Raw genomic sequence first — 27,093 nt, forward strand, 5'->3', positions numbered from 1 at the left:
GATTGCACTACGGCACTCCAGCCTGGACAACAGAGTGAGAATCTGTCTCAAACAAACAAACAAAAACAAAAAAAAGAAAACCTAATGAGTAGAAAACTTGGTGAAGTGACGAGAGTAAGTCCATGTGGTCAGCTGACTCTCAGCCCCTCAAAGATGTCCCCATCCTAACTGCTGGAGCCTGCGACTGTGTTTTGTTACCTGAGACATTGCAGGGGTGATGAGGTGACAGGCCTTGAGATGGGAGCTGATTCTGGACAATCTGGGCCAGCTAGCATAATGGCAAGAGTCCCCATAAGAGGGAGGGTCAGAGGAGGAGCTGTGACAACAGAAGTGGGGGTCGGGGTGACATCACAGCTGGAAGGGGCCACAAGCCAGGGAAGCTAGAGAAGGCAGGGACACAGATCCTGCTGGAGAGTCTCCAGAAGGAACCAGGCTTGCTGCTGACCCACTGACCCCTTGACTTCTGACCTTCAGAACCATTAGATAAAAGACTGGTGTTGCTTGTGTGTTTTGTGTCCATGGTAATTCACCAGAGCAGCAAAAGGAAACTAAGAGAGTCCACAGGACCAATTAGCATCATCCATGTGAACAGAGCCTAAAATTCCCATCCATGTGCTGCTTAGAAGAGGCCCCACTCCATAAATGTCATGGCGAGGGTTGGATGCGAGTGGCGGGAGAATACGCGCCAGACAGATGCCAAGAAAGAAGTGAGCCAAGGTGCCACCTCCATGCCGGATGAGGCGGGGCTGAAGGAGACGTAAAGGACTCGATGCAAGGCCCGGTGACGGGGGACAGCAATGCAGAGCGCAGCAGACACCAACAGAGCATGTGCAGAGGCCTCCACAGGGGACAGCTATGCAGTGTGCAGCACAGACACCAGCACAGTGAGTGCAGAGGCCTCCATAGGGGACCAGCTGTACAGAGTGTGGCACAGACACCAGCACAGTGTACACAGAGCCCTCCACAGGGGACAGCTATGCAGTGTGCGGCACAGACCCCAGCACAGTGAGTGCAGAGGCCTCCACAGGGGACCAGCTGTACAGAGTGCGGCACAGACACCAGCACAGCACACACACAGGCCTCCACAGCGGACCAGCTGTGCACAGCACAGCACAGACACCAGCACAGCGCACACAGAGGCCTCCACAGGGGACAGCTATGCAGACTGCGGCACAGACACCAGCAGAGCGTGTGCAGAGGCCTCCATAGGGGACAGCTATGCAGGGCACAGTACAGACACCAGCACAGCATCCTCCATAGGGGACAGCTATGTAGAGTGCAGCACAGACACCAGTACAGCGCACACAGAGGCCTCCATAGGAGCAGCTATGTAGAGCACAGCACAGACACCAGCACAGCACCCTCCATAGGGACCAGCTATGCAGGGCACAGCACAGACACCAGCACAGCATCCTCCATAGGGGACAGCTATGTAGAGTGCACCACAGACACCAGTACAGTGCACACAGAGGCCTCCATAGGGACCAGCTATGCAGGGCACAGCACAGACACCAGCACAGCGCATGCAGAGGCCTCCACAGTGTACCAGCTATGCAGAGTGCAGCACAGACACCAGCACAGCATACACCATAGGGAACCGGCTATGCAAAGCAGGGCTCAGACACTAGCACAGCATGTGCAGAGGCTTCCATAGCTGTATGCAGGGCCCAGCACAGACACCAGCATGGTGCACGCAGAGGCCTTCCTTGTGGAGTTACACACATACAGCCTAGGCCATGGGAACCACGTGGCGACATGTGGACATGGAATGAGCCTCAGGGCTCCCCATGATGTAAGTCAAGCTCTCTGCATGCAATGGGGTGAACGCTACATTCCCCTTTGTGTGGAGTCTGCTGATGTGTGCACGGGACTTTCTGGAAGAACTGACACATCCTGCTTCCAGGAGCTACCTCCTTGCAGGGGAAATGAGGTGGCTTACGGGGCTGAGATAGGAACAAAACCCACTTTTCAAGCATAAGGCCTTTGGTATCCCTGGACACGTGGATGTTCCACACCCTGGATGGAGGCTGGTTGGGTGGGTCATGCCCTTGAGTCTGCCTGTGTCCCGGGCTTGCCCTTCCACACTCACACTGGCACTTACATCCCCACATCGCAGATGATGTCCTGAGTGATGGGAGACTCCAGAAGGGCCGCCAGGACTTGAAACGAGTGCAAGAGGGTGTCCGACTCGTAATAATGATCCCAGCATCCGTAGCCGCTGCAGAGAGAGTGAGAAGGTGAGCTCCAGAAACAACTCAGGTGAGCGGGGAGGGGCAGGGCCTGTGGGCCCGTCCAGTCTGAACGTGTCTGGGGGCCGGGGCTCAGCTGTTTTCTGAAAGCCTTCCAGGTGATTCCAATAAGCATCCAGCATAAGACCCACTGCCCCAGCACGATGTGCTTTACTGAAAGTGAAGAGCATGGCCCCTGCTCCTCTCTCTGAGTTTTAAGTTACTACAAGAAAACTCTCATATCAGGAAGTGCCTGTCCTTGGGTTTCCTTTTAACCATTAATGTGGCCCAAATGACACTGATTGACAAGAGAAGAACCCCAAAGAAAAAAAGCTGGACCCACAGAAATCCATTCTTTGACAAAGATCACTAATAACCATTCAGAAAAACCACCCACAAAGCTACCCGAGTTTCTTGCTATAGATGTTTGTAGTCGGCTGAATGAAGGACCCCAAAAAGGTCTGCCCACATCCCAACCTTAGAAACCTGCAAATGTGACCTTATCTTAGAAAAAGAGTCTGCTGATGTAATGAAATTAAGTATCCCAAGACGAGATCATCCTGGCTTTTGCAGGTGGGCCTAAATCCAATGACAAGTGTCCTTGTAAGAGAAAGGAAAGGAGAGACAGGGAGAAGAGGAGGAGGCAACGTGAGGACGGAGGCAGAGATGGGAGCACGGAGGCCACAAGCCAAGGAGCACCTGGAACCACCAGGAGCTGGGAAAGGTAGGAGGGACCCTGCCCAAGAGCCTTCGGAGGGAGGCAGGCCCTGCTGCCATCCTGATTTTGGACTTCTGGCTTCTTGAACTATGAGATAATACATTTCTGTTGCTTTAAGCCTCTAGTTTGTTTCTATCTGTTTCGGCAGCCACAGGAATTAATTCAGTAATCTGTAGTGTCATTAAATGTGAAGGCTGGGTTGCTTACTATTGGGGTTCCCATAATACAATATAGAGCATTTGTAGAACACTTGTAACTCTTCAAGAAATTCTCCTTTCTACTATGCATCAGCCTGGAAGGCACACTTCAAATGCCCAGCAAACCTCACACACACTTGCATAAACCCCAAAACCGGCAATTGTGATTTTCAGTATCTGGGAAAGCACTGCTCTCTGCGCTGGCTCTGCTAAGAGGAAAAGCCCAGTTCTCAGATAGAAAAGGTATCCAGGAGATGCCCCAGTAGGGAACGGAGTCCTGAGATGTCCGTTCTCCTCCAATGGATCCCTGTTTCGTGGGTTTTCATGCCCTGTTGGCGTCCTGGCCCACATGTGAAACCAGACAACATTATAACACCACACGTCCCTCTGCATGGCGTCCAGCGACCAGAGGCCTCTCACCCCTTCGACGGGCCAGCAGCTGGAGGAGCAGTTTATCGCAGAGGCTGGTCAGTCCGTGCCCGGGGCTATTTGGGTGGCAGCCGTCCCTTTCCAAAGCCTCCAGCACCGACTCAAAGGAAACAGCTGATCTTTCTAGGTGAGAGGGTCTCTGGTCCACGAGTTCGCCTGTTCTAGGGCCACTGGGCCCTCCCTGTGTATCAGGTGCTGGACCCCTAACCAGTAAGAACAAGAGGCGGTGTGCTCAGTGAAGTGACGTCCCTCCTCTCCTGCCTTGGTTTCCTCTTTGTAAACTGTTGGAATAATTCATAGAAACCTGCTCAGCAGGTTGTGAGCTATGTAGAGCCCTGCTCAGCTGGGCCCCTGTCCCTGCTGGATGCAAATATCCCATCCCAGCGGCCTTTAGTTAGACATCCTCCCATTTTCAAAATGAAACAGGTCCATATTTGGAGGAAAGAGAGAGGTGGATGTAACTTTTATAGAAGAGAGAGACTAGGACGAAGAAAGAAGAGTTAAACTCTAAGCATCTGGGCCACATCAGGCCAGGGGGACTGGGCTGTCACCACTGCAGCTCTTCCAGGGCAAGCAGCAGACAGGACATGAGGATCAGGCTCCTGGACCAGCCCAGGAGAGGTCAGGCTCACGAGATGATCAGGCCTTGAGTCCGGCCCAGGAGAGGATCCGGCCACGGGGCCAGGAGAGGATCGAAGCTTTGTGACCTCAGACAACCCAGAATCCTAGATCCCTTGGCACTTAGGTGAAGAATTTCTTAAAGAATCAATCAAATGAAGACAAATTAAAGAACAAAGTAAACATTCTTGAATATTATGGGAGAAACAGCCCTATTTGAAGGTGGGATTCTAAGGAGAGAAATCGACCTAATAAAGGAAAGGAACTTGGAAGGACTTAGAGAAAGATGCCTCTGGACTCACACAAAACCTCCTAAGAGAAGACAGTTCCTGCCTACTCTAAGTCCAGAAGCAAGAACACACACTAAGGCAGGAGACAAAGACTGAAGAGGGACTTCCAGATTCCATAACGGGTTAGGGGCCTAAAGACCAATGGGAAACTAGCTGAGCACAGATGGCAGCTGACATCCAAAATGAGAAAGGACAATCGCTTACAAGAGACCTACAATGTGGCTACTCATTGTTTTTTGTTGTTTTTTTTTTTTTTAAAGAAGGGACAAGAAGGGAAATAAGCAATCAGTTTTCCTGATTTTTACAAAAAGGCATATAAGAAATGATGACTTATGCTTGTTCTGAGTTCACGGAATGAAAACCGAAGCTATCTTGGTACTCAGGCTGTTATAACAAAACACCTTGGACTGGGTAATTTATAAGCAACAGAAATGTATTGCTCACAGCTCTGGAGGCTGGGAAGCCCATGATCAAGGTGCTGGCAGATTTGGTACCTAGTGAGGGCTGGTTCTATCCTTCTCTGTGTCCTCACTTGGTAGAAGGGGCCAACGAGCTCCTTTGGGCCTCTCTTGTAAGGGCACTAATCCCATTCATGAAGGTTCCTCCCTCATGACCCAATCACCTGCCAAAGGCTTCATCTCTTTTTTTTTGGGACGGAGTCTCGCTCTGTCGCCCAGGCTGGAGCGCAGTGGCCGGATCTTGGCTCACTGCAAGCTCTGCTTCCCGGGTTTATGCCATTCTCCTGCCTCAGCCTCCCGAGTAGCTGGGACTACAGGTGCTTGCCACCTCGCCCGGCTAGTTTTTTTTGTATTTTTTAGTAGAGATGGGGTCTCACCGTGTTAGCCAGGATGGTCTCGACCTCCTGACCTCGTGATCCGCCCGTCTCGGCCTCCCAAAGTGCTGGGATTACAGGCTTGAGCCACCGTGCCCGGCCAGGCTTCATCTGTTAATATCATTACCTGGGGGTTAGGTTTTAACGTATGAATTTTGGGGGGACACAAACATTCAGACTACAGCAAAAAGGCAGTGGTAACACAGAAGCAGCCCAACTTTGAAATTGGCCTTAATCTCGTAAAAGTCAGTTCCTTTAATTACTCAACATGGGAATCTAGACTTACTCAGCCTCCCTGGGCCTGCTCTTGCTCAGGTGTTCAATGGCATTAACCAGGCCCAACAGCAGGTGTGGCGTGTCCACAGCTCTCAGGACTGTCCCTGCTCCTTCCTTGCCTTCTCAGCTGGGGAGAGCTGATGCAGGCATCACTAGCTGACCACCCCAGGGTGTCTGTGTCTGTTCTCACCATATTTCCAGCTCTGGTCCAAGCCTGTATCTTGCTCCTCTGTTTTTGGCAATTTCAATACCTGTAAGTACAGATAGAAGAAGAAAATGGGGCAATTTCAGCACCTATACATTCAGAGACAGATGAAATAACCTGCTGCAGTAAGTAGGATAAAAACAAAACACAAACAACAAACAAAAATGCTCTGAGCCTTCCCAGACCGGATGCAGTCAGGCTTCCTGTTGACAGCCTGGCAGCAGAGGGCAGCATACACCTGTATACACCTGCACCTGCCTATACTTGCATATGCCTGCTTATACCTGCAGAAAATGAGAAACAGGGAGGGTTTGCAGGCCTGACCCTTAGCACCATGGAGGAGGCGGAGGAAGAGGAAGAAGTCACACCCTGGTAGTTTATTAACAAGGAAATGCCCAACACCACCCAGAGGAAAAAGGACTTGAAAGATTACGATCCAGCAGTGGTGCCACTGTCAGGCACCATCGGCTTACGGGTCTTGGGCAGCAGCTTCCAACAAGCATCTAGGGAGGAGAGGCTGGCAGAGTATAGACTTAGCTCTGGTCACCCAGCCTTCTTCAGTCCAACTGGATTTGCTCTGAGCAAATGAGGTGAAAGCAGGTTGCTATTAAACAAAACAAAACAAAACAAAAAAAACCACTGGCTGCGGTGGCTCATGCCTGGAATCCCAGCACTTTGGGAGGCCAAGGCAGGTGGATCACTTGAGGTCAGGAGTTCGAGACCAGCCTGGCCAACATGGTGAAACCTCGTCTCTACTAAAAATACAGAAATTGGCCATGCATGGTGGCGGAGGCCTGTAATCCCAGCTACTCAGGAGGCTAAGGCAGGGGAATTGCTTGAGTCCAGGAGGCAGAGACTGCAGTGAGCCAAGATGGCACCACTGCACTCCAGCCTGGGCAACAGAGTGAGAGTCCATGTCCAAAATAATAATAATAATAATTATCATCATCATCATCATCCAGGGCACATGCTGATAAGATGCCAGCTCTTGAAACATTCTGTTTCTATTGCTCCTGGCAAAGGCTCTTGCAGTCAGCAGACCAGTGCAAGATAACCTGCAACCTGACTACACCTGCAGGCTTGCCCATTTAGGTGCAGGTGTAATAGTTTAACTTTTCATCCTCCACGGTGCGTCCATATGAACGAAAATTAGATGGTGACCTTTCAACAACCACACCCTATCTTCGAGCCCACCACGCCTGGTTGATTTTTGTATTTTAGTAGAGACGAGGTTTCACCGTGTTGGCCAGGCTGGTCTTGAACTCCTGACCTCAGGTGATTCCCCTGCCTCCTCCCCGCCCAAAGTGCTGGGATGACAGGCATCTTTTTCTACTTCCCTTTCTGGGACGCCTTCTCCCAATGCCCACCCACCGGGAAGGTCCACGGGGACCCAGACCGTCAATCTCTGGTCTCTGCACACCATACCCGCCAGGGGGCAGCCATTCCGTCCAACTTACATATCTCCGAGGATGGGCAGCTCAGCCCCAGCCACTGGACCCCAGAGATATCAGAACACGGGTCCATCCCCAGGCCTCCCGCCTAAACCGCCAGACTTTTCTTAACCGTGCCTTGTATATCGCTCGTCCCCAAGAACTATAAACACTTCCCAAGGAGGACCTGAGCACCTACCACTGGCGGGGTCATTACCCATTATCTCACCTGATCCCATGCTCAGGGCCGCGAGTTGCCCAGGGCAAGGCTGTGAGCGTGCCACGGGCAAGCCTGGGCCTAGCCACAGTGCCCCCGCCGCCCCAGACTCACTCTTTAAAATCCTTTGCAAATTGCCCTCGAAGTCCAGGGCCCACTGGTTGAGTGCGCAGGTGGCCACGGTCACCTTCCGGCCCATCCTGGCTGCAGTCGCCCGCGCAGGAGGCCAGCAAGACCCGGGTCCCAGCGAGACAGGGTGCTCGGGCGCCGGACCTTCCGGGTTCCCGGGCCCCGCCCCCTCCCCGCCCATCCGTTGAGGCTCCGGCCAAGGAGAACTGCGGCGTCAGGCCCTGCCTACAGATCGCTCCGCCCCGTCTGCGGCGCTCACGACCGCGCCTGCGCAGCGAGTGGCCGCCGAGTTCGTTGCCCCGTCAAGGGCCCCGCCCCCGTCCCGTCTCCACCCCTGCCCCGGGCCCCGGCCCAGCCCCCGCCCTCGCGGGCAAACCTGTCCAGTCGCACAGGTGCAGGGGGCTCACCGCCCAGCTGCAGCTCCCCTCCATTTTATCCCAGACCGCCACCCCACAACCAGCTTGGCCATGTTTTATTTTAATACGGCGTGAAACGTTCCAAATACACCAACACTAGAGAGTACGGTAGGAGCGCTCCATCGTGCTCGCGGGACAGCAGACCACAGCAATCGTTTCTCCGTGCTGGGAATCCTGCCTCCCTGGGCTGATGGCATTGAATTCCTGGGAACCCTCTCCTGCCCCTTTCACTCCTGTACCACGTGTGTAAGCAGCGCAGGTAGCGCGCTGCTTGCCTTTTCTGAAACTACACGAACTGCACTTTAATGTGCTTCTGCAACTTGATTTTTTCCCCTGTAACATGAGATACGTTCTTTTAATTATTTTTCTGCAGTTTGGTATTCCATTGTAGGAGTAAAGCAGGTTTATTCAATAGCGGATGGGCATTGAAGTTGTTAGCAGCGTTTTGCCAACAGACGCACGCACACACGCACTGCTGCAATTTCCTTTCCCGCAAGGTTTCCTTAGTGGCCTCTTTCAGCCAGTTTCTGCAGCAGCTTTGCGGAGTAGTAGGTTTCGTGCTGTTGGACTTTCTTAAATATTGCCAAGTCTCTTCTCCAGGGCGCTTGCACCGATTCACTATCAGCAGTTTCTCACTTTTTATTTTTTCACATTTCCTCTTTAGTCCACCCAGGGTAGAATCCATTTTTCCCCCATATAAATAACTGCCTCACCATCCTTGTTCTAAGAGGCCATCCTTCCTTCTGTCATTCATGTTAGTTTAAAAACACACAATTTACAAATTTGGAAAAAGAGGAGGCTTTATTTGTTGTAAAGGGTTGTAGCCTGCAAGGTGGTGGCGCCGGGAATCTGTCTCCAGCCAAGGCCAGAGACAGGCACTTCCAAGGAGGAGGGTTTGGGGCAGGAGCTCTGTGCTGAAGAGATTGACTAAACATACAATTTAACAGGTTAGAAAAGGAGCTATGAATATTCATGAAGGTGGTCCTGACACATGCCCTGTTTTTGAGCAAAGCATGTAAAATATGACCCATGTTCACTTTGGGGGGGAGACTTAACATTTACATGTCTTACAATTAGGGCCTTTATGGCAAAAGATCTTTTCAGGACACAAAGGCATGCAGGTGCATCATCTCTATAAACGGGTCAGCTGGTCGGTGGTCTCTTATCAGGAGAAAGTCACTGAAATCAGTCTCTTGTCCAATCACAGCTGTTATGGCTGGTGAAACGGGGTGAGTTAGTCAGCACGTGGAGCTGCAATTGTTTTAATACTGCCTATCCCAAGGCCAGTGTTTGGCTAATAGAGACACAGAAAGCCTTGTGGCTGTTAGAACATAGTTTATTCTCTAAGTGTAGAGTGCCTGACTTACCCTTGCCTAGCATGGCTTCAGGTCCTGTTTAAATTTGGTATCATATTGCCACAGAGTCCATTCTATCAGTCTTACGATCTCTGTTTTAACATGAATGCTGGCCAGTTGTGCTGTCCAAACTCTAAAACAGGGGGCTATTACCAGGCACGTCTGACCTCCCATCCCGTCATGTCTGGGAACTCAGTGTTAAGGTTTTTCTGGTGTCCCCTTGGTCAACAGAAGGTCCCTTTGGTCAATGGGGGGCTTAGGATTTTATTTTTAGCTTATGTACATATACCCGCTTTTCCATTTTTAATCACTTTTTCACTGCCTATAAAGTAATGCTTGTTCATGACAATTGGGAAACTCCACAAAAGCACAAGAATGTTATACATGCTAACTTATTTAATCCTCACAGTAGTTTTCATGCCTCTGAAATCCACACAATCTGCTCAAATTATCTCCTGCCAACAATGGCTGACACCAGGCCTGGGCAGAGAAGGGGAGGATCCTTGAATATCTGGTTGTCCCAGAAAATAGTAAGTACTCAAAGGATGGTAGGGACATGTCATTTGAAAAAAGAAGCCAATTTGAAGGGGCTCCCATTAGCCAAAGACAGGACAATACAGTAAGGGTCATAACTCAGTCAGTTAAATCCATTAGGGCATATTGATAAAAAAAAAAATAAAGAGGAAATCTCTACAGAAGAATGCTTGCTAATAAATAATTTATTAATCAATGTTGAGGGAATGATAAAATTAGAAAATTAACACTTTGTCCCAAGAAATAAGGGATTCAGGCAAGAGTTCTCATTAAATGGTAGGGTGAAAGGTAATTCGGGAATAGCATATTTACAGTCTTAAAGTATCACTGCTCCAATTACTCATAAATAACAAAAGGAAAAATGGAGACTTCTGGCAGTAACCACTGAACCCCACTATCAATCATGGAGCATAGTGATGTGTTGTCTTAAAAAAGAAAAGTTTAGGACTCTTGAAATTTATTATGTCAACCTGGGCAACAGAGCAAGATCTTGTCTTTAAATAAATAAAAATAAATAAATTTATTATGTCAAGAGGGAAGTCCTAGAAACTGGGTCACGCAGCATGTTTGTAATTTTGTCTTTTAGATTAGAGGCTAACATTTTTCTAAAACGTTTTTCTAGGAGAGACCACAGACCAGGCCTCCTCCCCTTTTAATTACTGATCTTTATTATATTGTCTCTTATTATCCCATACTTAACTCAGACCAGACTCCTACATCTTCAGTGTAAAATGTTAAATATACCTTCTCTCCAAAAGAGACCACCTCAATTTGTCAGATTATAACTTTATGCATAAAAAAGTTAAAATTCTGTTAAACTTCCCTAAAATTTGTCTACATAAATGATCCCAAACATCTACACTTTGAAACACTGATTTCCATTCTTTAAAATCTATGCTTCCCAGGCAGCCTGTCCTTAAACTTTATACACTTAAATAAACTCTCTTTAAGCTAAATTCTGACCTGTTTGGTTATTTCAGGTTGACAGCCTTCTGACAAGATAAAACATGCTCTAGTATATTATCCTGCCAAAAAAAGTGCATAGCCTGAATGCACAGTGTGGCTCCCTGATTAGATCCTGGGGTTTAAAAAAGGACTGTAGGGCAGGGCTTCACACCTGTTGTCCCAGCATTGTGGGAGGCCAAGATGGGCGGATCGCTTGAGCCCAGGAGTTCGAGACCAGCTTGGGTAACATAGTGAGACCCACGTCTTTACCAAAAAAAAAAAAAAAAAAAAAAAAGGGTGCTCCTGTAGTCCCAGCTACTCAGGAGGGTGAGGGAAGAGAATCGCTTGAGCCCAGCAGTTCAAGGCTGCAGTGAGCTGCGATCGATCGATCGTGCCACTACACTCCAGCCTGTGTGACAGAGACCCCGTATCAAAAAAGCAAAACAAAACAACAATAACAAAAGGGCTGTAAAGGGCATTATTGGGACAACCGGGGGAAACTGGAGATGGAGAATAGATAACAGCATTGAACTGATGTGGTCACTGTATTTTGGTAATATAGGAGAAGGTTCTCGTTCTTACAGAGTTGGATACCGAAGTATTTGGGAGGGGGGTATCATGGTATCTGCAGCTAACGGTGGGGACTGAGTGGGGAGAAAAAAGAAAAATACAAAAAATACACATATATAAAGAGAGAGGGAGAGAAATGAAACGTGGCCACCTGCTCAACCCTGGTGGATCCAGGAATCTGCGTATTCACTTTACGTTCAACTTGTTTGTATGCTGAACATTTTTCAAAACAAAAAGGTGCAGGGAAAAAATAAAACATGATGTCTCTCTGAGGGCCACAGAGACGTGGTAACCAGATCGCTCTGCCCGTAAGTAAGGTCCGTTACCCTAGCTGTTGGGTGTGGGGTCAGCAGACACCTTCAGCTGCCCCCATCTCCAGGTCTGCCTCGCCCCAGGTCATGCCCTCGCAACGTGGCCCGTACGTCCGGCTCGCACTGTGGCTCAGCTTTTTCCTTTGCCCAGTTCTGCTGCTCCCTCCCCTCCCGTCCTAGCACGAGTGTGCCCCCTAATAAGCAGACCACCCGGACTCCATCTCGGGTCACTTTGGCGGTCTCCCAGCGGCGAGCCTTCCCTGACATCCATGTGTTTACCTCATCGTTTGCGGAGGATCCTCTTCGCCCCGGGACGTAAGCCCTAGGAGCAGGTTCTGTGTCTATTTCGCTCCTAGCGGTGCACCGGCGCCTGGACATACGCTCCATCAACGTGCGTCGCGAGCCGCTGACGCTCCATTTGCCGAGGAGGAAACTAAGGCACGATCATCCAGGTGATGAGCCTGGCATGTTCCCCGCGCGGCCCACGTGGCCTCCCCGCCCCGCCCCACACCCGACTGGTCCTAGCGGATCCAGACCAAGCGCGGGAAGCTGCGCTCACTCGCGGGGGCCGGGGAGGGGCGGCGGGGCGGCGGGGCGGGGCCTGGGCCGTCAATCTCGATTCTGGCCGCTGCCGAGTGGCGGGCGCGGTGGGCCCGGAGTCAGCTCAGGCGTCTCGGCCAATCGCGAGGCGCGGCACCGACGGGCGTCCGGGGTTCGCCACCGATTGGCGGGCAATCGCTGACGCCATCCGGGGGCGGGCACCCCTGCCCTGCCGGTGACTCCGGCCCCTGGCTAGAGGGTAGGCGGCGAGGAGCAGCGCGAGCCGGCTAAGGGGCGCGTGCGCAGGTGAGGCCACGGGAAGGTGGTCGCAGGTGAGCGGCCGAGGTGTGCGCAGGTGAGGGGCCGTGGTGTGCGCAGGTGAGACCAGGGGAAGGTGTGCGCAGTGGGGGGCGCGTGCCCAGGTGAGCAGGTGCCCACTCACAGGGCGAGGGTGGGGTCAGGGGCAGGGGGTGTGCGCGCAGGTGGGGACGGGGACCTGCGCGCGCTAGTGGGGACAGGGTCCGGCTGACAGGCTAGGGGCAACTGGGGCTCCGGGAAGGCGGGGCGGAGGCGTGGATAGTCTCCCCTCCCCCACGAGCCGGCCCCTGAGGGATGCTCTGTCCCCGCGCGGTCTGGAGCTTCCCTGGGCGAAGGCTGCCTGGCTCCGGGGTCGGCTCCTGGCCTCGTGGGGCGCTCCGCGGTGGCGCTTTCTCCTGCCCCACCTGTTGTTCGCCTCCCTCTTTGTCAGTCCTGAGCCAGGCACAGCAGCTCTGCGATGGGACTGGCTTGTCCGCCGCCCTACCTGACATGCGGCTGTTGAAACCCTAAGCGCTCACCTTGTGCCTCTTGCTTGACTCCAACTGTGGACCTTGAGCGTCTGCCTTCTCCTGAAATGTCAGCTCCCTGGGGTCTTATCCATCTTTGTGTTCCCTGCAGGACTTTAGCCGGTTGAGAAGGATCAAGCAGGCATTTGGAGCACAGGTGTCTAGAAACTTCTAAGGGACCAGTTCAAGAAGCAAAACTTCCCTTCTGCTGTGAAACTATTTGGCAAGAGGCTGGAGGTAAGTGTGTCTCAGTGCCCTGGATCCTGGGCGCAGGCTATGGCTTCACAGCGTTGAAAGTACAGACAGACTGGTCCACCAGCTCCCGAGCGCCAATGACTGTCTGTGCCTCTTATGAGTAAAGTACAACATACCAGGGCACCTCCCCTTTGTCTGTTCCCAGCCATCTATTGGGAAGGATGTTACTTAGATATTTATTGCAAAACTCAATGCTTATGACTAAAGAGCTGACTCCTGGGTGACTGAACTCTGTAGTAAGCTAAAAGTACTTCTTAGGTCTAGTTTTAATTCCTTTTGACAACATTCTCCCAGTGGCTTTTTCACACTTTTGTTCTGAGGTTACGCATCCTCTGACCCTTTGCAATTTTCTGGTATTTTACATAATTGATAATGTTGGTACTAGGCATTGTCCCCTCGTAGCTTATCCATGACTTGGGGCAGGAAGAATGCCACCCCATTCTACTTAGCCTTCCTGTAAGGCAAGTGTGCATGTGGGTGGTCTGGATTAACTCTAGTCAGTGTGGAAGCTAGGGATCGGGGGGAGTGGGGGCACTGAGCTGGTAAGTTTTGGTTGGGAAGAAACTAAACTTGTATCTTACCTTGATGAGAGCCTGTGGGAGAGGAACTGTCTAAAATAAGCTGGCTTGTCCGGGTGGCTGTGATCTTGAGATCAGACTCACTAGCGTGTCAGTTTTTCTCAGAAGCAGTTTTCTTTCATCCACTTTGATTTTATAGATATAAGGAGAGTGACTGGCACTCACCAGGCTCTGTATTCAGTATTTGGGGCCGTAGAGAGACACGGTCTCTTCCCATCAAGAACTCTTCGTCCTGCTTTGTACATCATAGGAACTTCAGAAACTAACTTGTGTAAATTGAATTAAGTGCTGCTACTGCAGTTCTCACACTGCATAAGGAAAATGTCTTTCATTATTGAAAATTTTTAAATGAGTGTAAATGTTTATTAAAGTAGTTCATGCTCACATTTTTTTAAAACTCAGGGTTAAAAGCCTTCCAAAGAAATAGTCTCTACCACATCCCACATCGACAGTCTTGCTTGCCAGCAGCAAACACTTTTCATTCTTTTAGCTACTTTTGTGTTGTTGTATGTACCTACTTATTTCTAAGTAGTTTGCTTTTAGCAACCCTAACTTTGCAAATTTCCTTCTGCACGTACAATAATCAATAGAGAATACATTGTTATGACAAAGTTACCATTATTCATTGTTGAGCCAAGTAAGATCCTATAATAATGGTTTGGTTTCTTCTTTTCCTCCCTTGTATGACTTTTTATTTTTCCTGGAGTTAACAGTTGCCTTGCTTTTTTTTTTTAAATTTGGTAAGGTTTCTATGCATCTATCATTCATTTTTTTTTTCTGGATGCTGTAACTGAGCTGTCACACATATCAATAATTTTCCTACACATTCGGATGCAACAAAATTCATCATTTTCATTTCCTCTCTTTCCTAGCCATTCGTCTTATACCAATGTGGTCTGGTTTCTGGCTAGTCCTGCTGCATAGCTGTCCTCTTGGGACTTGCCCATGCCCTTTTGTGGATATCACTTCAGCAGCTCTCTTGGATCTCCAGTTTCCTGGATCCTTTGTTGTTGTCCTTGAGTAATAGTTCTCATAGGAATAGAATTCTAGGTTGCAAAAAAGTTTTCCTCAGAATTTTGAAACTTTTCATCATTGTCTTCTAGAATCCAGCTTACTGTTGAGAAATCTAAGGCTACCATGATTTTTACTCCTGGTTTTTCTCTAAAAGCTTTCAAGAGCATCTTTTTAAAAAATCTCTGATATTTTAAAGTTTCACAGTTATGAACTTGTTCTGTAAGTGGGGATGTCACTGCTTCCTCCAAATTATAACCATGTAGAGCAGCTGTGGGTACCTAGAGACGTTCTGTGTTCTCTCCACCTTTTTTTGTAGGGTGATTATTGAGGGCCCCATATGGGCCGCTGTTCTAGGCCCTGGTAGTAGAACAATGAGGAGGACACACAATTCCTGCCCTTGGGAAACTTACACTCTAGTGAGGGGAGACAGACAATACACACACACAAATGAATACTTCTAGGCGATGGGGAGAGTTACTAAGAAAATTAAGTACCCAGTGGAGGGCCTTGGCAGGGAACCTGGGGAGCAGCTGCTTCAGATTGGCTGGGAGAGAAGATCTCCCAAGGAGGGGACATTTTACATGAGCCCTGAACAAGGACACCTGCAAATGTGCTCTAAGCAGAGGAAGTCAGTGCCACGGGCGACTTAAACTGTGTTCAAGGATGAGTGAAGACCCCTGTGTTCCTGGAGCCAAGGAGAATAGGAGAGAGTGGTATGTAGGAGGGAGGTGGGAGCCAATTTGTGCTGTAAGAGGGAGGGGCATTCTGCCATGTTTGGAGAATGAACTGAGACTAGCAGGAGCAGCCGTAGGAAGGTCAGGTGGGAGGTGATTGCAGGGTCCAGAGGAGAGAGTCTAAGACAAGATGATCTCTTCCCTGCATGGAATCTGCTGTCAGGGACAAGGTACCGGGAAGGTGTGCACAGGAGGCCAGCCCTGCCGGGCCCAGGAGCAGTGGTGGATGCAACAGGGAAAGGTGGTGTCTGTTATTTGAGGGACAATGTTAGCAAGGTTCTCCTTCTTGCAGGGCCCAATGGCTGCAAAATCGCAACCCAACGTTCCCAAAGCCAAGAGTATAGACAGCATCACCAATGACAGAACTGCATCTCAAGGGCAGTGGGGCCGTGCCTGGTAAGGATCTTGCCTGTTCTCCCAGCTAGAAAGTAAAGTGTGGTCTCAGAGCTTTCCAGCCTTTGGAATTGTATGGACCCAAAGGAATGAAAGACCTATTTAAAAGAAAAAAAAATTTTTTTTTTTTTGTCAAGACTAATGAAAGGTAAGCAGTTTCCCACTTTATAAAGTAAGGAATTAGAAAAAGAAACTAGAAATCATGGCCAGTCAACAATGTGGAAAAAAAGATATGAGTTTAAAGAGCAGCTGGGGCCTTCTCCCCACCCTGGAGTATATGACCTGTTGTCACAGCTCCCATTTTGCCATGGAGCCATGGGGACTTCGTGTGGGGCGAGTGTCCTCTCCGGCCTGGAACTGGGGAAACGACTGACCTTGGTGGTTGTGAAAAACCTACCTGCACTCATGTTCTGAGCTCTGGGCCTTCCGTGGGGGCCACAGATTGTGCCGCCAGTTAATCAACCACAGTAAAGCAGGCATGTTGAGTGGCTTCCTTGCCCACAAGGAGGGCCTGTGCTAGGAGCTGATGCCCTCTCTCATGGGTTGCTGGTGGGTTTGAGCAACAGGTCCTCCACACAAGAGCCTCTTAGGGTCCTGGTGGGGCCCGGGGCGGATGGGCCTCCGTGTGACTGCCTACATCCATCCTTGCAGGGAGGTGGACTGGTTTTCACTGGGGAGCATCATCTTCCTACTGCTGTGTGCGCCCTTCATCGTCTACTACTTCATCATGGCGTGTGACCAGTACAGCTGCGCCCTGACCGGCCCCGTGGTGGACATCGCCACCGGGCGTGCTCAGCTGTCAGACATCTGGGCCAAGACTCCACCTATAACGAGGAAAGCCGCCCAGCTCTATACCTTGTGGGTCACCTTCCAGGTCAGCAGCCCCTGCCCTGGGATCGGGGGCTCAGCAGGTGGGAGTGTGCCCTCCTGCTGGGGTAGTCCTTCCATTTGTCTGGGACATGGGATCCTGACTCAGGTTGACATCTGGGTTCCCGGGACCCAGCAGGGCATTCCTTGGTGTGTTCAGATTCATCCTCAGATGTCAGGCAGAAGGCACCTGTCACATCAGTGTTCAATACACCTTCATGGCCTGCCTGCCTGCAGTTGCTGGGCACGCCCAGCTCTGGAGGGACAAGCTGAGGATAGGAGCAAAACCTGGTGGGAGGGCAGGGCCAGCCCGAGGAAGCCCCATAGTCGGCAGGAGTCATGCCTTGCACCAGGTCTGGAAAGGAGCATCACAGTCCCCAAAGGGACGCTCTCAGTCATGAGATGCCACTCACGAGGCAGGGCTGTGTTTCCCCACAGGCAGTCGAGATCCAGGATGTTCTCAGCTCTGTGGTTTCCCCACCAGCTTCCCGGTCCAGAGGGAGTTCCAGGAAGGGGTTGTTGTAAACCTGGCACACACAAGGGTGGTGCTGATTGCCTGAACCCAGGCAAAGGTTTCCAGGGAAACGGTGCTAGAAAGAGACAGGCCTGGGTTTTCCTTCCTGGGAGGGAGGAAGGCTCAGATCCTGATCAGCTATTTCTCCGCAGGGTCCAAGCTTTTGGGCTCCAGAATACTTCTCAGTTCAGATCTCTTGGTCCCTTTGAGTGAACAGGGGCAGTGTGAATCACAAATAGACACAAAGCAGGACCCCACCTGTCCATCGGTAGATGAATAGACACACAGAACAGAACACTGTGCCCACTGTGGGACACTATTTGGCAGTGGAAGGGAATGAAGCTCTGATGCCACTAGGCGGATGACCCTTGAAGACACCGCTGAGCGAGAGAAGCCAGTCACAGAGGCCGCATACCGTGCGGTTCCATTTATATGCAATGCCCAGCACAGGCAAATCCACAGAGGCAGAAAGCTCAGTGGCAGCCAGGGGCGGCAGGGCCAGGGAATTCAGAGTGACTGTGGATGGGAACAACGTTTTATTTTATGGTGATGAAAAGTTCTGGAATTAGCAGTGATGGGTGTACAACCAGCGATGTAAATGTGCTAACTGCTGCTGAATTGTGCACTTTAAAAGGGTGAATTTTAGCCGGGTGTGGTGGTGCACACCTGTAATCCTGGCTACTTGGGAGGCTGAGGTGGAAGGATCACTTGAGCTCAGGAGGTCAGCGCTGCAGTGAGCTATGACTGCACCACTGCACTCCAGCCTGGGTGGTGGAGCAAGATGTCATCTCAAAAAATAGATTTATGTATCAAAAAAAGGTGAATTTTGTGGGATTCCCCATTTTTAAAGGTGACTGGGAGGGACCTGTGCCCTCTCCTGAGGGGCGAATGGAGCCCTGGGGGAGAACGCGTTGGCACCTTCCCTGGTTGATGAATTTATTGTCTTAGAACCCGCTTCAAAACCGGCAGCCCAGCAGTGTGAGCTTCCAGGAGCCGTAAGTGCTTTGGGAAGAAAAAGGCTGTGATTGTGATTCTCATGTCCCTGCTATGCGTCCCCCTTGGCAGGTGCCCCCCCCTTTGCAGGTGCCCCCCCTTTGCAGGTGCCCCCCCTTTGCAGGTGCCCCCCTTTGCAGGTGCCCTCCAGGCGGGGCTGGTCAGGCTGCTTGTGTGTTTCAGGTGCTTCTGTACACGTCTCTCCCTGACTTCTGCCATAAGTTTCTACCTGGCTACGTCGGAGGCATCCAGGAGGGGGCCGTGACCCCTGCAGGTAGCCCCTTCCCCTTCACCCTCCCCAGGCTCCCGTTCCTGGCCCTTCCTCTCAGGGGCCTGTCCTTCCCCACACCGCGTCATCCCTAAGACTTGTCACAGGATAGAAATCCATTTTGCTTGGATTTTTCACAGCACCAGTCCTCAAAACCATTGAGGGCAGCTGGGGCCATTCCACACCCAGGTTAGAAATCACTTTCCTGGGTAAGGAGGGAATGGATGGGTCCAGCTTCTTCCCAGCCCCATAGCAGGGGATGCACTGGGCCCATGGAGCTTCCTGCAGAGACCACCGTGCCTTCCTCTGGGCTGTCCATGGGAGACCTTGTCTGTTCATTCCTCGCCATCATTGAGAACCTATGAGGAGCCTGGCTTCATGCCTCGCACGTGGGTGCAGACTGGAACCTCACCCCGACTCTGCCCTGAGAGACTCCTTGTTTTTGGGGTGGAGGGTGGGCTGAGGCGCTCCCCAACAATTACAGATGGGACCAGGGACACCACAGGGGCATCCTCACTTACTTCTGCCCCTTGGCCCTGACCTCCCTGTCAGACTGTGCACCTGTCACTCAGCTTATGGCCAGTTAGCACGATGCAGAACCAAAGCATGGACTCAGCCTCCTCTCCCTCTTCCCAGAAATTAGGAGGAGCAAGCAGTTCCTTGGGCAAGGGTGTAGGGGCCTCAGAGATGGTGCCTGGGGCCCCGGACGAGGGTCTGCAGCAGCAGAGGCCCAGAAAGTGACCAGAGCCCCTGCCAGGCACACTTCAGCCCAGCCAAGCTCCTCACTACAGGCTGGGAAAGCACCTTGATTTCTGAATCCTTCGTCTGCAGGGGTTGTGAACAAGTATCAGATCAACGGCCTGCAAGCCTGGCTCCTCACGCATCTGCTCTGGTTTGCAAACGCTCATCTCCTGTCCTGGTTCTCGCCCACCATCATCTTCGACAACTGGATCCCATTGCTGTGGTGTGCCAACATCCTTGGCTATGCCGTCTCCACCTTCGCCATGGTCAAGGGCTACTTCTTCCCCACCAGCGCCAGAGACTGGTACGTTCTTAGCAGTGGGTCCAGCCTGATGTGGAAAGTGGAAACCTCCACCCCTGGCCTTTCTTGCTGCCTGGGGCAGGTAGTTGTAAAGCCCTGAGCACTGAGAATCCATGGAAGAGGAGGAGGGGATGGAACTTGCTTCACCCTGGGGAACATCCTTTCTGAATGTTTGCTGGCTTCTCCATCCTTGGCAAGAATGCAGCTGAAGATGGCCAGGTCAGATGTGGTGGCCAAGTCATTGTCTTTAGGGCTGGCGTGGGGGTAGGGAACCCAGGAAGAACTTCTGGCTTGGGGCACTGGCAGCCCATTGCCTCTTTCTTTGGATTAGCTAGTGAGGCCCAAGACAAGCTTCGTGAAGAGTCTTGTTGTCCCTGTGGCTTTAATGTAACAGCTTCCCAGGAGAGACCTGCTGGCTTGTACCCATTCTCATGGAAGCCTTGGTTGGACAGCGGTCAGCCAGTCATCTGTCTGTCCACTCATCCATCCACCTGCCCATCTCCCCACTCACCCACCCATCCACCCATTCACCTGCATACTCACCCATCATCCACCCACCCATCACCCCATCCCATTCACCCACTCACCCATCCATCTACCCATCACCGCATCCCATTCACCTGCCTACCAATGCATCGTCCCCCCACCCTCATCCATCCACCTATCCATCACCCACAGCCACCCACCCATCATCCATCCATCTACCCTCCCATCATCTATTCATCCATCTGCCCATCCACCTACCCACCCACCTACACATCTAGCCACCCACCCATCCACCTGCCCGTCATCCATCCACCTACCCATCCATCCACTCTATCAGGGCCTGTAATGGTGTGTGCTGAGGAGAAGGAATACATTCATCCCATCCGGGTCAACCTCCTTCCTGAGCAATGTCTGCAGCTCCTGACCGGCCTCCCTTACCCTCTCAGGCTCTCCTAGCCAGCTCCCTCCGGTTCCCTGGGTAACACTTCTGAACACACCTGATCCCTGCCACCCTGTACCCCAGCTCAACCCTGCCTATCATTTATCCATCCACCTGCTCCTCTCCCCATCCCATTCATCCATCCTTCCACCCACTCACCCTCTTATCTGTCCATCCATCCATCCATCCATCCATCCATCCATCCATCCATCCATCATAAACCAATGTTCGGTGGGATTCTCTTGTGGACACTCGTAGGCAGTGGGACTTACAGTTCAGTTTGGGGGATCCAAAAAACCACAGTGTGGTTTACACCTAGGCTTTTGGGAAGTGTTTCTGGAGGATGACACTTTGTAGCTTGTGTGTTATCAGATAATGAGCCTGGCCTTCAATGGCTCCTTTAGGTCATCCTTGCCACCTTATAGTCATGTCAATGGCTGTGGACTTTGTGTGTTTTGCTTTTTGCTACTTACCCTACCTGAGGGAACTGGACATGAAAATAGGATTTTCTAGTTAACACAGAAATTGCTCTGTGTCTGCAGCCAGCTAGACCAAGCCAGGGTCTCCACAGGGGTTATCTCAGCTGATGCTCTGGCCCTCCAGGGATTGGGGGATTCAGGTAACTGGTCAAAGAACTTGTCCTGCACATGCTGGAAGCCGGGCCCAGGGTGCGTTTGTCATTCTCTACGCTGGCGTGATTTATAATATCACTCACCCATGAGGACCCACATGCCCCGAGTCTACTTCAGACCACGTGTTTGGGCCCCAGAACATAATCTCAGTGCGGTTGAGCCAGTTCTTTGGCTCACCTGTGCCATGCATCAAGGGCATCTGGAGAAGGGTAGAGAGAAACCCAGGTACCAGCCCAGGGCCAGTCTCCCACCCTCCCGGGCACAGAGCAGGTGCCCAGGGGCTTCTGCCAAGGATGCCTCTGCTGAGCAGCAGCTGAACACAAAGGAGAATGAATGAAGGTGCCAGGAACCAGCCAACTGAAGCATTCCAGCCGTGGGGGTCCCGGCGGCTCATGGCCAGTCTCTGCCTGCGCCGTCTCACGTTACGCTTTAGGACCCTGGGCCAGTGCTGGGCTCTCACTAAGCAAGGTGGCCCCATCTTCCACTAAATGTATCTTTTATTTATATTTTCAAGCAAATTCACAGGCAATTTCTTTTACAACTACATGATGGGCGTCGAGTTTAACCCTCGGATCGGGAAGTGGTTTGACTTCAAGCTGTTCTTCAACGGGCGCCCCGGGATCGTCGCCTGGACGCTTATCAACCTGTCCTTCGCAGCAAAGCAGCGGGAGCTCCACGGCCACGTGACCAACGCCATGGTCCTGGTCAACGTCCTTCAGGTGCCTGTCATGGCTGGAGAGGGTGGAACGCCGATACCGGCGGGCTCTGGGGAAACCCAAGAGCCGGAGCGTGTTTCCGTGACCTTAATCTACCGCTTGTAAAAGAGAGTCAGCCGCCCTCCCCAGGTGTCACCAGGAAGCATGTGGTGAAGGAAGCCATCCTTGGGTGCCTGTCTCTGCCAGCCCTGGGAGGGGAGGAGGCAGGTTCTACGCAGCCAGGCATGGTCCGGGAAGGTCTCCCTTGGCGATTACACCTGAGTAGAATCTGGGGGTGCGTGGGAGTTAACCTGGTAGAGTGGAGGCAAGACGGCGTGCTCCAGGCACCCCCTGTAGGAGAGAGGGTGGCAAGTCTGGGACACTCAGGAACGTCCCGCATCCTGTGCAGAGAGCGTTCAGGAGCTCGGAGGCAGGTGAGGCTGGAGGCCTTATGGAAGTCGTCGTCTTTACCTTAAAAGCAGCAAGACCGGGAAAGTGTGTGCTGAGCTGGGGTGCAGGGTGGCAGGGATCGGGTGTGTTCAGAAGCGTCACCCAGCGAGCCGGTGGGAGCTGCCTAGGAGGGCCCGAGAGGGTGAAGGAGGCCGGTCAGGAGCTGCTGACATTGCTCAGGCCGGAGGTTGACCTGGTTGGGATGAATGTATCGCTTCCCCTCGGCATGCGCCATTGCAGGCCCTGAGAACCTGGGCTGGAAGAGACGCCAGGGCCATGGGCTTGGGGTGGCTCTGAGGACAAGGATACCCTTACCCCTGCCCGTGTCCCAGGCAGGAAGAGCCCCAGCTGCACAGTGAGGAAGCTGCTGAGCCACTCCCCAAGCGTCCCCTCCTGCACCCGCATTGAGTGTGATTTCCCCGAGGCCCGTCTGGGCCCCAGGAGGGCCGGGGGCAGTCAGCGGCTGCTTCTGTCTTGCAGGCCATATACGTGATTGACTTCTTCTGGAATGAAACCTGGTACCTGAAGACCATTGACATCTGCCATGACCACTTCGGGTGGTACCTGGGCTGGGGTGACTGTGTCTGGCTGCCTTACCTTTACACGCTGCAGGTGAGGAGGTGGGCAGGGCGGGGGCCGGCCCAGCAGGGCATTGGCAGACACATGCTAAGCTTTCTCCTTGCAGAAGCGTCTGTCCTTGGGGGCGCCAAAGCTGCTTTCTGTTTCTAGGAAGAAGGGAAGGCCTCGTGTATTAGCTAGCTTGGCTGCCTTGGGCCACCAGCCAGGGAGGTGACCTTGAGCATGTCCCCAACATCTGCAAAGTAGGGCAGATGCCGGCTTAGGGCTAGATGGGGCAGTTGAGGTGGAGGTGGGTCAGTGCGGGTGCTGGCAGCAGGTGTCCTCTTTATTCCTGCCTCCTAGGATGTGCTGGGCACTGGGGCAGGGCTGCCCTGGGAATTCCAAGACAGTGGGGGACAGCGAGTGGTCTTGTCATTGGCATCAAGCCCCCCACTTCCCTCCCAGCTCAACAAGAGCAGACCTGCTCTGATTTGGGGGAAATGCTGGGCTCCCAGGTAAGGGATGCCAGGTGGCCTCTGGTCCTGCATCCTATGCAGGATGCCATCTGCCCATTTCAAGAGCAAGGAGCCCCCGGGGACAGAAATAACTCACCCCAGGGCACTTGCTTAGCAGCTCGGTGGGGTGGCCTGCCCCAGGAGGCTGTGCACAAGTGGAGAGAACCAACGCAGAGAGGCTGTCACCTGTTCAGGATGTGACAGGCCCAGCCTCACCCGTGACAGCCAGTCCTGTGGGATGGAGGTGTGGGTGTCCTGGAGAAGTGTCCTGGAGACGCTCACAGCAGAGAGGGCCAGTACCAGGTGGAGGGTGCAGAGCCCCAGCTGGCCCCACGCTCACACCAGGTCCTTGGAGCCTCTGCATGGCCCACCCGGCCCCATTTCTCCACATGGCTGGCTGCAGGCCTGCTGGTTCCCTGGTTTTATAAACTCCGTTTTTCAGGGATGTGAAAACGTAGCAATAGGTCCCACTATATAATAGCTCTTACTTGCTTTAGCCTCTGTATGTGTCTTGAGATGTATGTACATTTTTTGTACTACATTTGTATTAGTCTTCTCCGGAGAAACAGAATCAATGGAAGGGCGGAGGGTATACATGTAAGAAAGAGATGTATTTTTCAACTCATGTGATTGAAGGGTGGCTTCAGGGCAGCCTGGAGGCCCAGGGAAGAGTTGATGCTACACTTAAATAGAAGGCCACATTTTTTTTTTTTTTTGAAATGGAGTCTTGTTCTGTCACCAAGGCTAGAGTGCAGTGGTGTGATCTTGGCTCACTGCAACCTCCACCTCCTGGGTTCAAGCGATTCTCCTGCCTCAGCCTCCCGAGTAGCTGGGATTACAGGTGCACGCTACCACGCCCGGCTAATTTTTGTATTTTTAGTAGAGAGGGGGTTTTACCACGTTAGTCAGGCTGGTCTCAAACTCCTGACCTTGTGATCCGCCTGCCTCAGCCTCCCAAAGTGCTGGGATTACAGGCATGAGCCACTGTGTGTGGCCAGAGTGAGCCACTGTGCGTGGTAAGAAGGCTACTTTTTAGCAGATTCCCTCTTCTTTGGGGAAGGTGGGTCTTCTGTCTCTTAAGGCCTTCAACTGATTGGATGAGGCCCACCCCCATTGTGAAGGGTCATCCGCTCTGGCTGGTCGACTGATTCGTGAATCTCATCTGAAAAATGCCTTTACAACCAGACTAGTGTTTGATGAAATATCTGGGAACAGTGGCCTGGCCAAGTGGACACATTAAATTGACCATCACAATATTAAATTCAGATTATATTTTTAATACTGTTACGTATTTGATATTTATACTATATGTCATATATAGGGGGTATATACACACACACATACACACATAGACAGGTAGAAGGTGGGTGGAGTTACTCATTTAATACCCACAATAGCCCTCGAGGTAAGTGCTTTTATTCACAGAAGAGAACACTGAGGCAAGGCGTGTCAGAGGCAGAGCTGCAGTTTGACCCCAGGCCACCGGGCCCCGGAGCCCACACACCTGTCCTCTCCCTGGGCAAAGCACCGCTTGATCCCTTCCCCCTCGTCCCCCAGGGTCTGTACTTGGTGTACCACCCCGTACAGCTGTCCACCCCGCATGCCATGGGCGTCCTGCTGCTGGGCCTGGTGGGCTACTACATCTTCCGGGTGGCCAACCACCAGAAGGACCTCTTCCGCCGCACGGATGGGCGCTGCCTCATCTGGGGCAAGAAGCCAAAGGTCATCGAGTGCTCCTACACGTCCGCAGATGGGCAGAGGCACCACAGCAAGCTGCTGGTGTCAGGCTTCTGGGGCGTGGCCCGCCACTTCAACTATGTCGGCGACCTGATGGGCAGCCTGGCCTACTGCCTGGCCTGCGGCGGCGGCCACCTGCTGCCCTACTTCTACATCATCTACATGGCCATCCTGCTGACCCATCGCTGCCTCCGGGATGAGCACCGCTGTGCCAGCAAGTACGGCCGGGACTGGGAGCGTTACACCGCCGCGGTGCCTTACCGCCTGCTGCCTGGAATCTTCTAAGGGAGCGCCCTAGGGAGAAGCCCTGTAGGGCTGTCAAAAGCATGTTCTGCCAGGTCCATGGGGGCTGGCATCCCAGCTGCAATTGTAGGAGCCTCAGTTTCCTCATCTGTAAACTGGAGAGAGCCCGGCACTTGGCAGGTGTGCAGTACATCATAACGCTCTGTTCCTTGCTTTTGCCTTCAAGGGAATTCCGAGTGTCCACCACTGCCATATTGCCAGCACAGACGGATTTTCCCTCATCAGTGTCCCTGGGGCAGGAGGATTACCTGGTCACCTTTACTAGTACTTTGGAGACAATTTACCTGTATTAGGAGCCCAGGCCACGCTACACTCTGCCCACACTGGTGTCTGCCGCTGAGCAGGTCTTCCCATGCCCTGTCATTAGGCTGCATTTATTCTTGCTAAATAAAAGTGGGAGTGGGGTGTGTGGGTTATCCATGTATTGCCTTTCAGCTGCAGATCCCCCCTCCCCTGCCTGCTCTGCAGTCGTGCGCGGGGCCCGTGCACCGTGTCGACTTGGTAGCGTGCTTGGTGTTGAACTGGGGCGCTGGGGAGAAAGGGGCTTTCATGTCATTTCTTTCTTGCTCCTGCTGCACAGCTGCCAGGGGTGCTCAGCAGACATCCAGGGGTGCTCTGCCTGGAGTGTGCAGACCTCAGAGAGGTCCCAGCACCGACTTTGGCCTTTCAGGTGTAGGTCAGTGGGCTCTGCTCCCCGATTCCCTGTGAGCACCCACCTTCTCGAGAGAATTTTCTGCTTGCCCGGTGACTGTGCACGGACTCTGGCTTGAGCAACCCAGGGAACTTCACCCTCGGGGGCCTCCCACGCCTTCTCCAGCGAGGAGGTCTCAGTCCTGGCCTCGGCAGGGCACCTCCTTTTCTGTGCTTTGTTACCTGGGGCATTCTCCCTCATCCCTAGGGTGTTGTGTAAAGCTCTTTTTAAACTTTATGTTCTGAGTAGAGTTCATCTTTATATTAAACTTTCCCTATTTGAATAAATGGCTGTGTGGTTTCTGACTCATGAATGGGCCTGACCGCAGGTCTGACTGGTATATGCGGGCTCTGTTTCCGGTATGAGAAGGGGTGTCCGAGAGAGACGCTTGGGTGCAGCATCAAAGCGTTGGGTGCCCATGGGTGCATGGCGCCACCCTGCCTCTCTCCCTCCTGTGTCAGTCCTTTGCTGGGGCTGTTTTCAGGTTGGATGTGGAGAATGTTCTGTTCCCCAAGGAGATGAAACCAGGCTTGGCCCCCTGTCCCCAGCAAGTGAACGGAGAAACCAGAAAGAAAGTGCCAAGTTTGTCTTGCACCTGGAGAAACAAGGGAGTTTCACACAGGCAGCCCAGTGCCCATGCCAGGGCAGAGGGCCAGGCTCAGAGTGGTTTCATTGCTTCGCATGAGAACTGGTCCCACAGCCAGGCGGCCTCCCAGACAGCCTGGAGGGTATCGGAACTGTGACCCCGGCTGACTGCAGAGCCCCGGTGTTCGTGCACCAGGCCCCCTGCTACCTGTTTGAGGATATAGGCCTCAGGGGTCCCGGTCATCTGTGCTGGACACACATCACGAGAGTGACTCAAATG

The 27,093-nt window shown here is 52.4% G+C and overlaps 2 protein-coding genes across 8 annotated transcripts in view; one reads left to right on the plus strand and one right to left on the minus strand.

Annotated features, from left to right (window-relative positions):
- NADSYN1 (NAD synthetase 1) overlaps positions 1 to 12,335 on the minus strand; it is a 54,502-nt gene extending 42,167 nt beyond the window's left edge. The window contains exons 1-3 of one of the 3 annotated variants that reach the window (XM_037998862.2): positions 11,980 to 12,335; positions 5,779 to 5,839; positions 2,102 to 2,218 (exon numbers count right to left, since the gene is read on the minus strand). In XM_037998862.2, the coding sequence (XP_037854790.1) occupies positions 2,102 to 2,103 (2 nt within the window). In that variant the 5' untranslated portion in view covers positions 2,104 to 2,218; positions 5,779 to 5,839; positions 11,980 to 12,335. Of the gene's footprint in view, positions 1 to 2,101; positions 2,219 to 5,778; positions 5,840 to 7,452; positions 7,532 to 7,554; positions 7,763 to 11,979 lie in introns of those variants that run through there. The other 2 variants (XM_008013029.3, XM_008013104.3) reach the window with 2 other exon arrangements.
- Positions 12,336 to 12,420: 85 nt separating this feature from the next.
- DHCR7 (7-dehydrocholesterol reductase) lies at positions 12,421 to 26,515 on the plus strand. Of its 5 annotated transcripts, none has more exons than XM_073008635.1 (9): positions 12,421 to 12,546; positions 13,177 to 13,301; positions 15,938 to 16,041; positions 16,690 to 16,912; positions 18,596 to 18,686; positions 19,512 to 19,725; positions 21,794 to 21,998; positions 22,905 to 23,036; positions 25,055 to 26,515. In XM_073008635.1, exons 3-9 carry the CDS (start codon positions 15,944 to 15,946, stop codon positions 25,517 to 25,519), a joined length of 1,428 nt encoding a protein of 475 aa, XP_072864736.1. In that variant the 5' UTR covers positions 12,421 to 12,546; positions 13,177 to 13,301; positions 15,938 to 15,943; the 3' UTR covers positions 25,520 to 26,515. The 5 variants fall into 5 exon arrangements, with proteins under 5 accessions (XP_072864736.1, XP_037854791.2, XP_008011618.3 ...); XM_037998863.2 differs by having other exon boundaries at positions 12,469 to 12,595; positions 24,923 to 26,515; XM_008013427.3 differs by having other exon boundaries at positions 12,470 to 12,595.
- The last annotated feature ends 578 nt before the right edge of the window (positions 26,516 to 27,093 follow it).

This window comes from Chlorocebus sabaeus, chromosome 1 (assembly GCF_047675955.1).
Source record: "Chlorocebus sabaeus isolate Y175 chromosome 1, mChlSab1.0.hap1, whole genome shotgun sequence".
Lineage (NCBI taxonomy): Eukaryota > Metazoa > Chordata > Mammalia > Primates > Cercopithecidae > Chlorocebus > Chlorocebus sabaeus.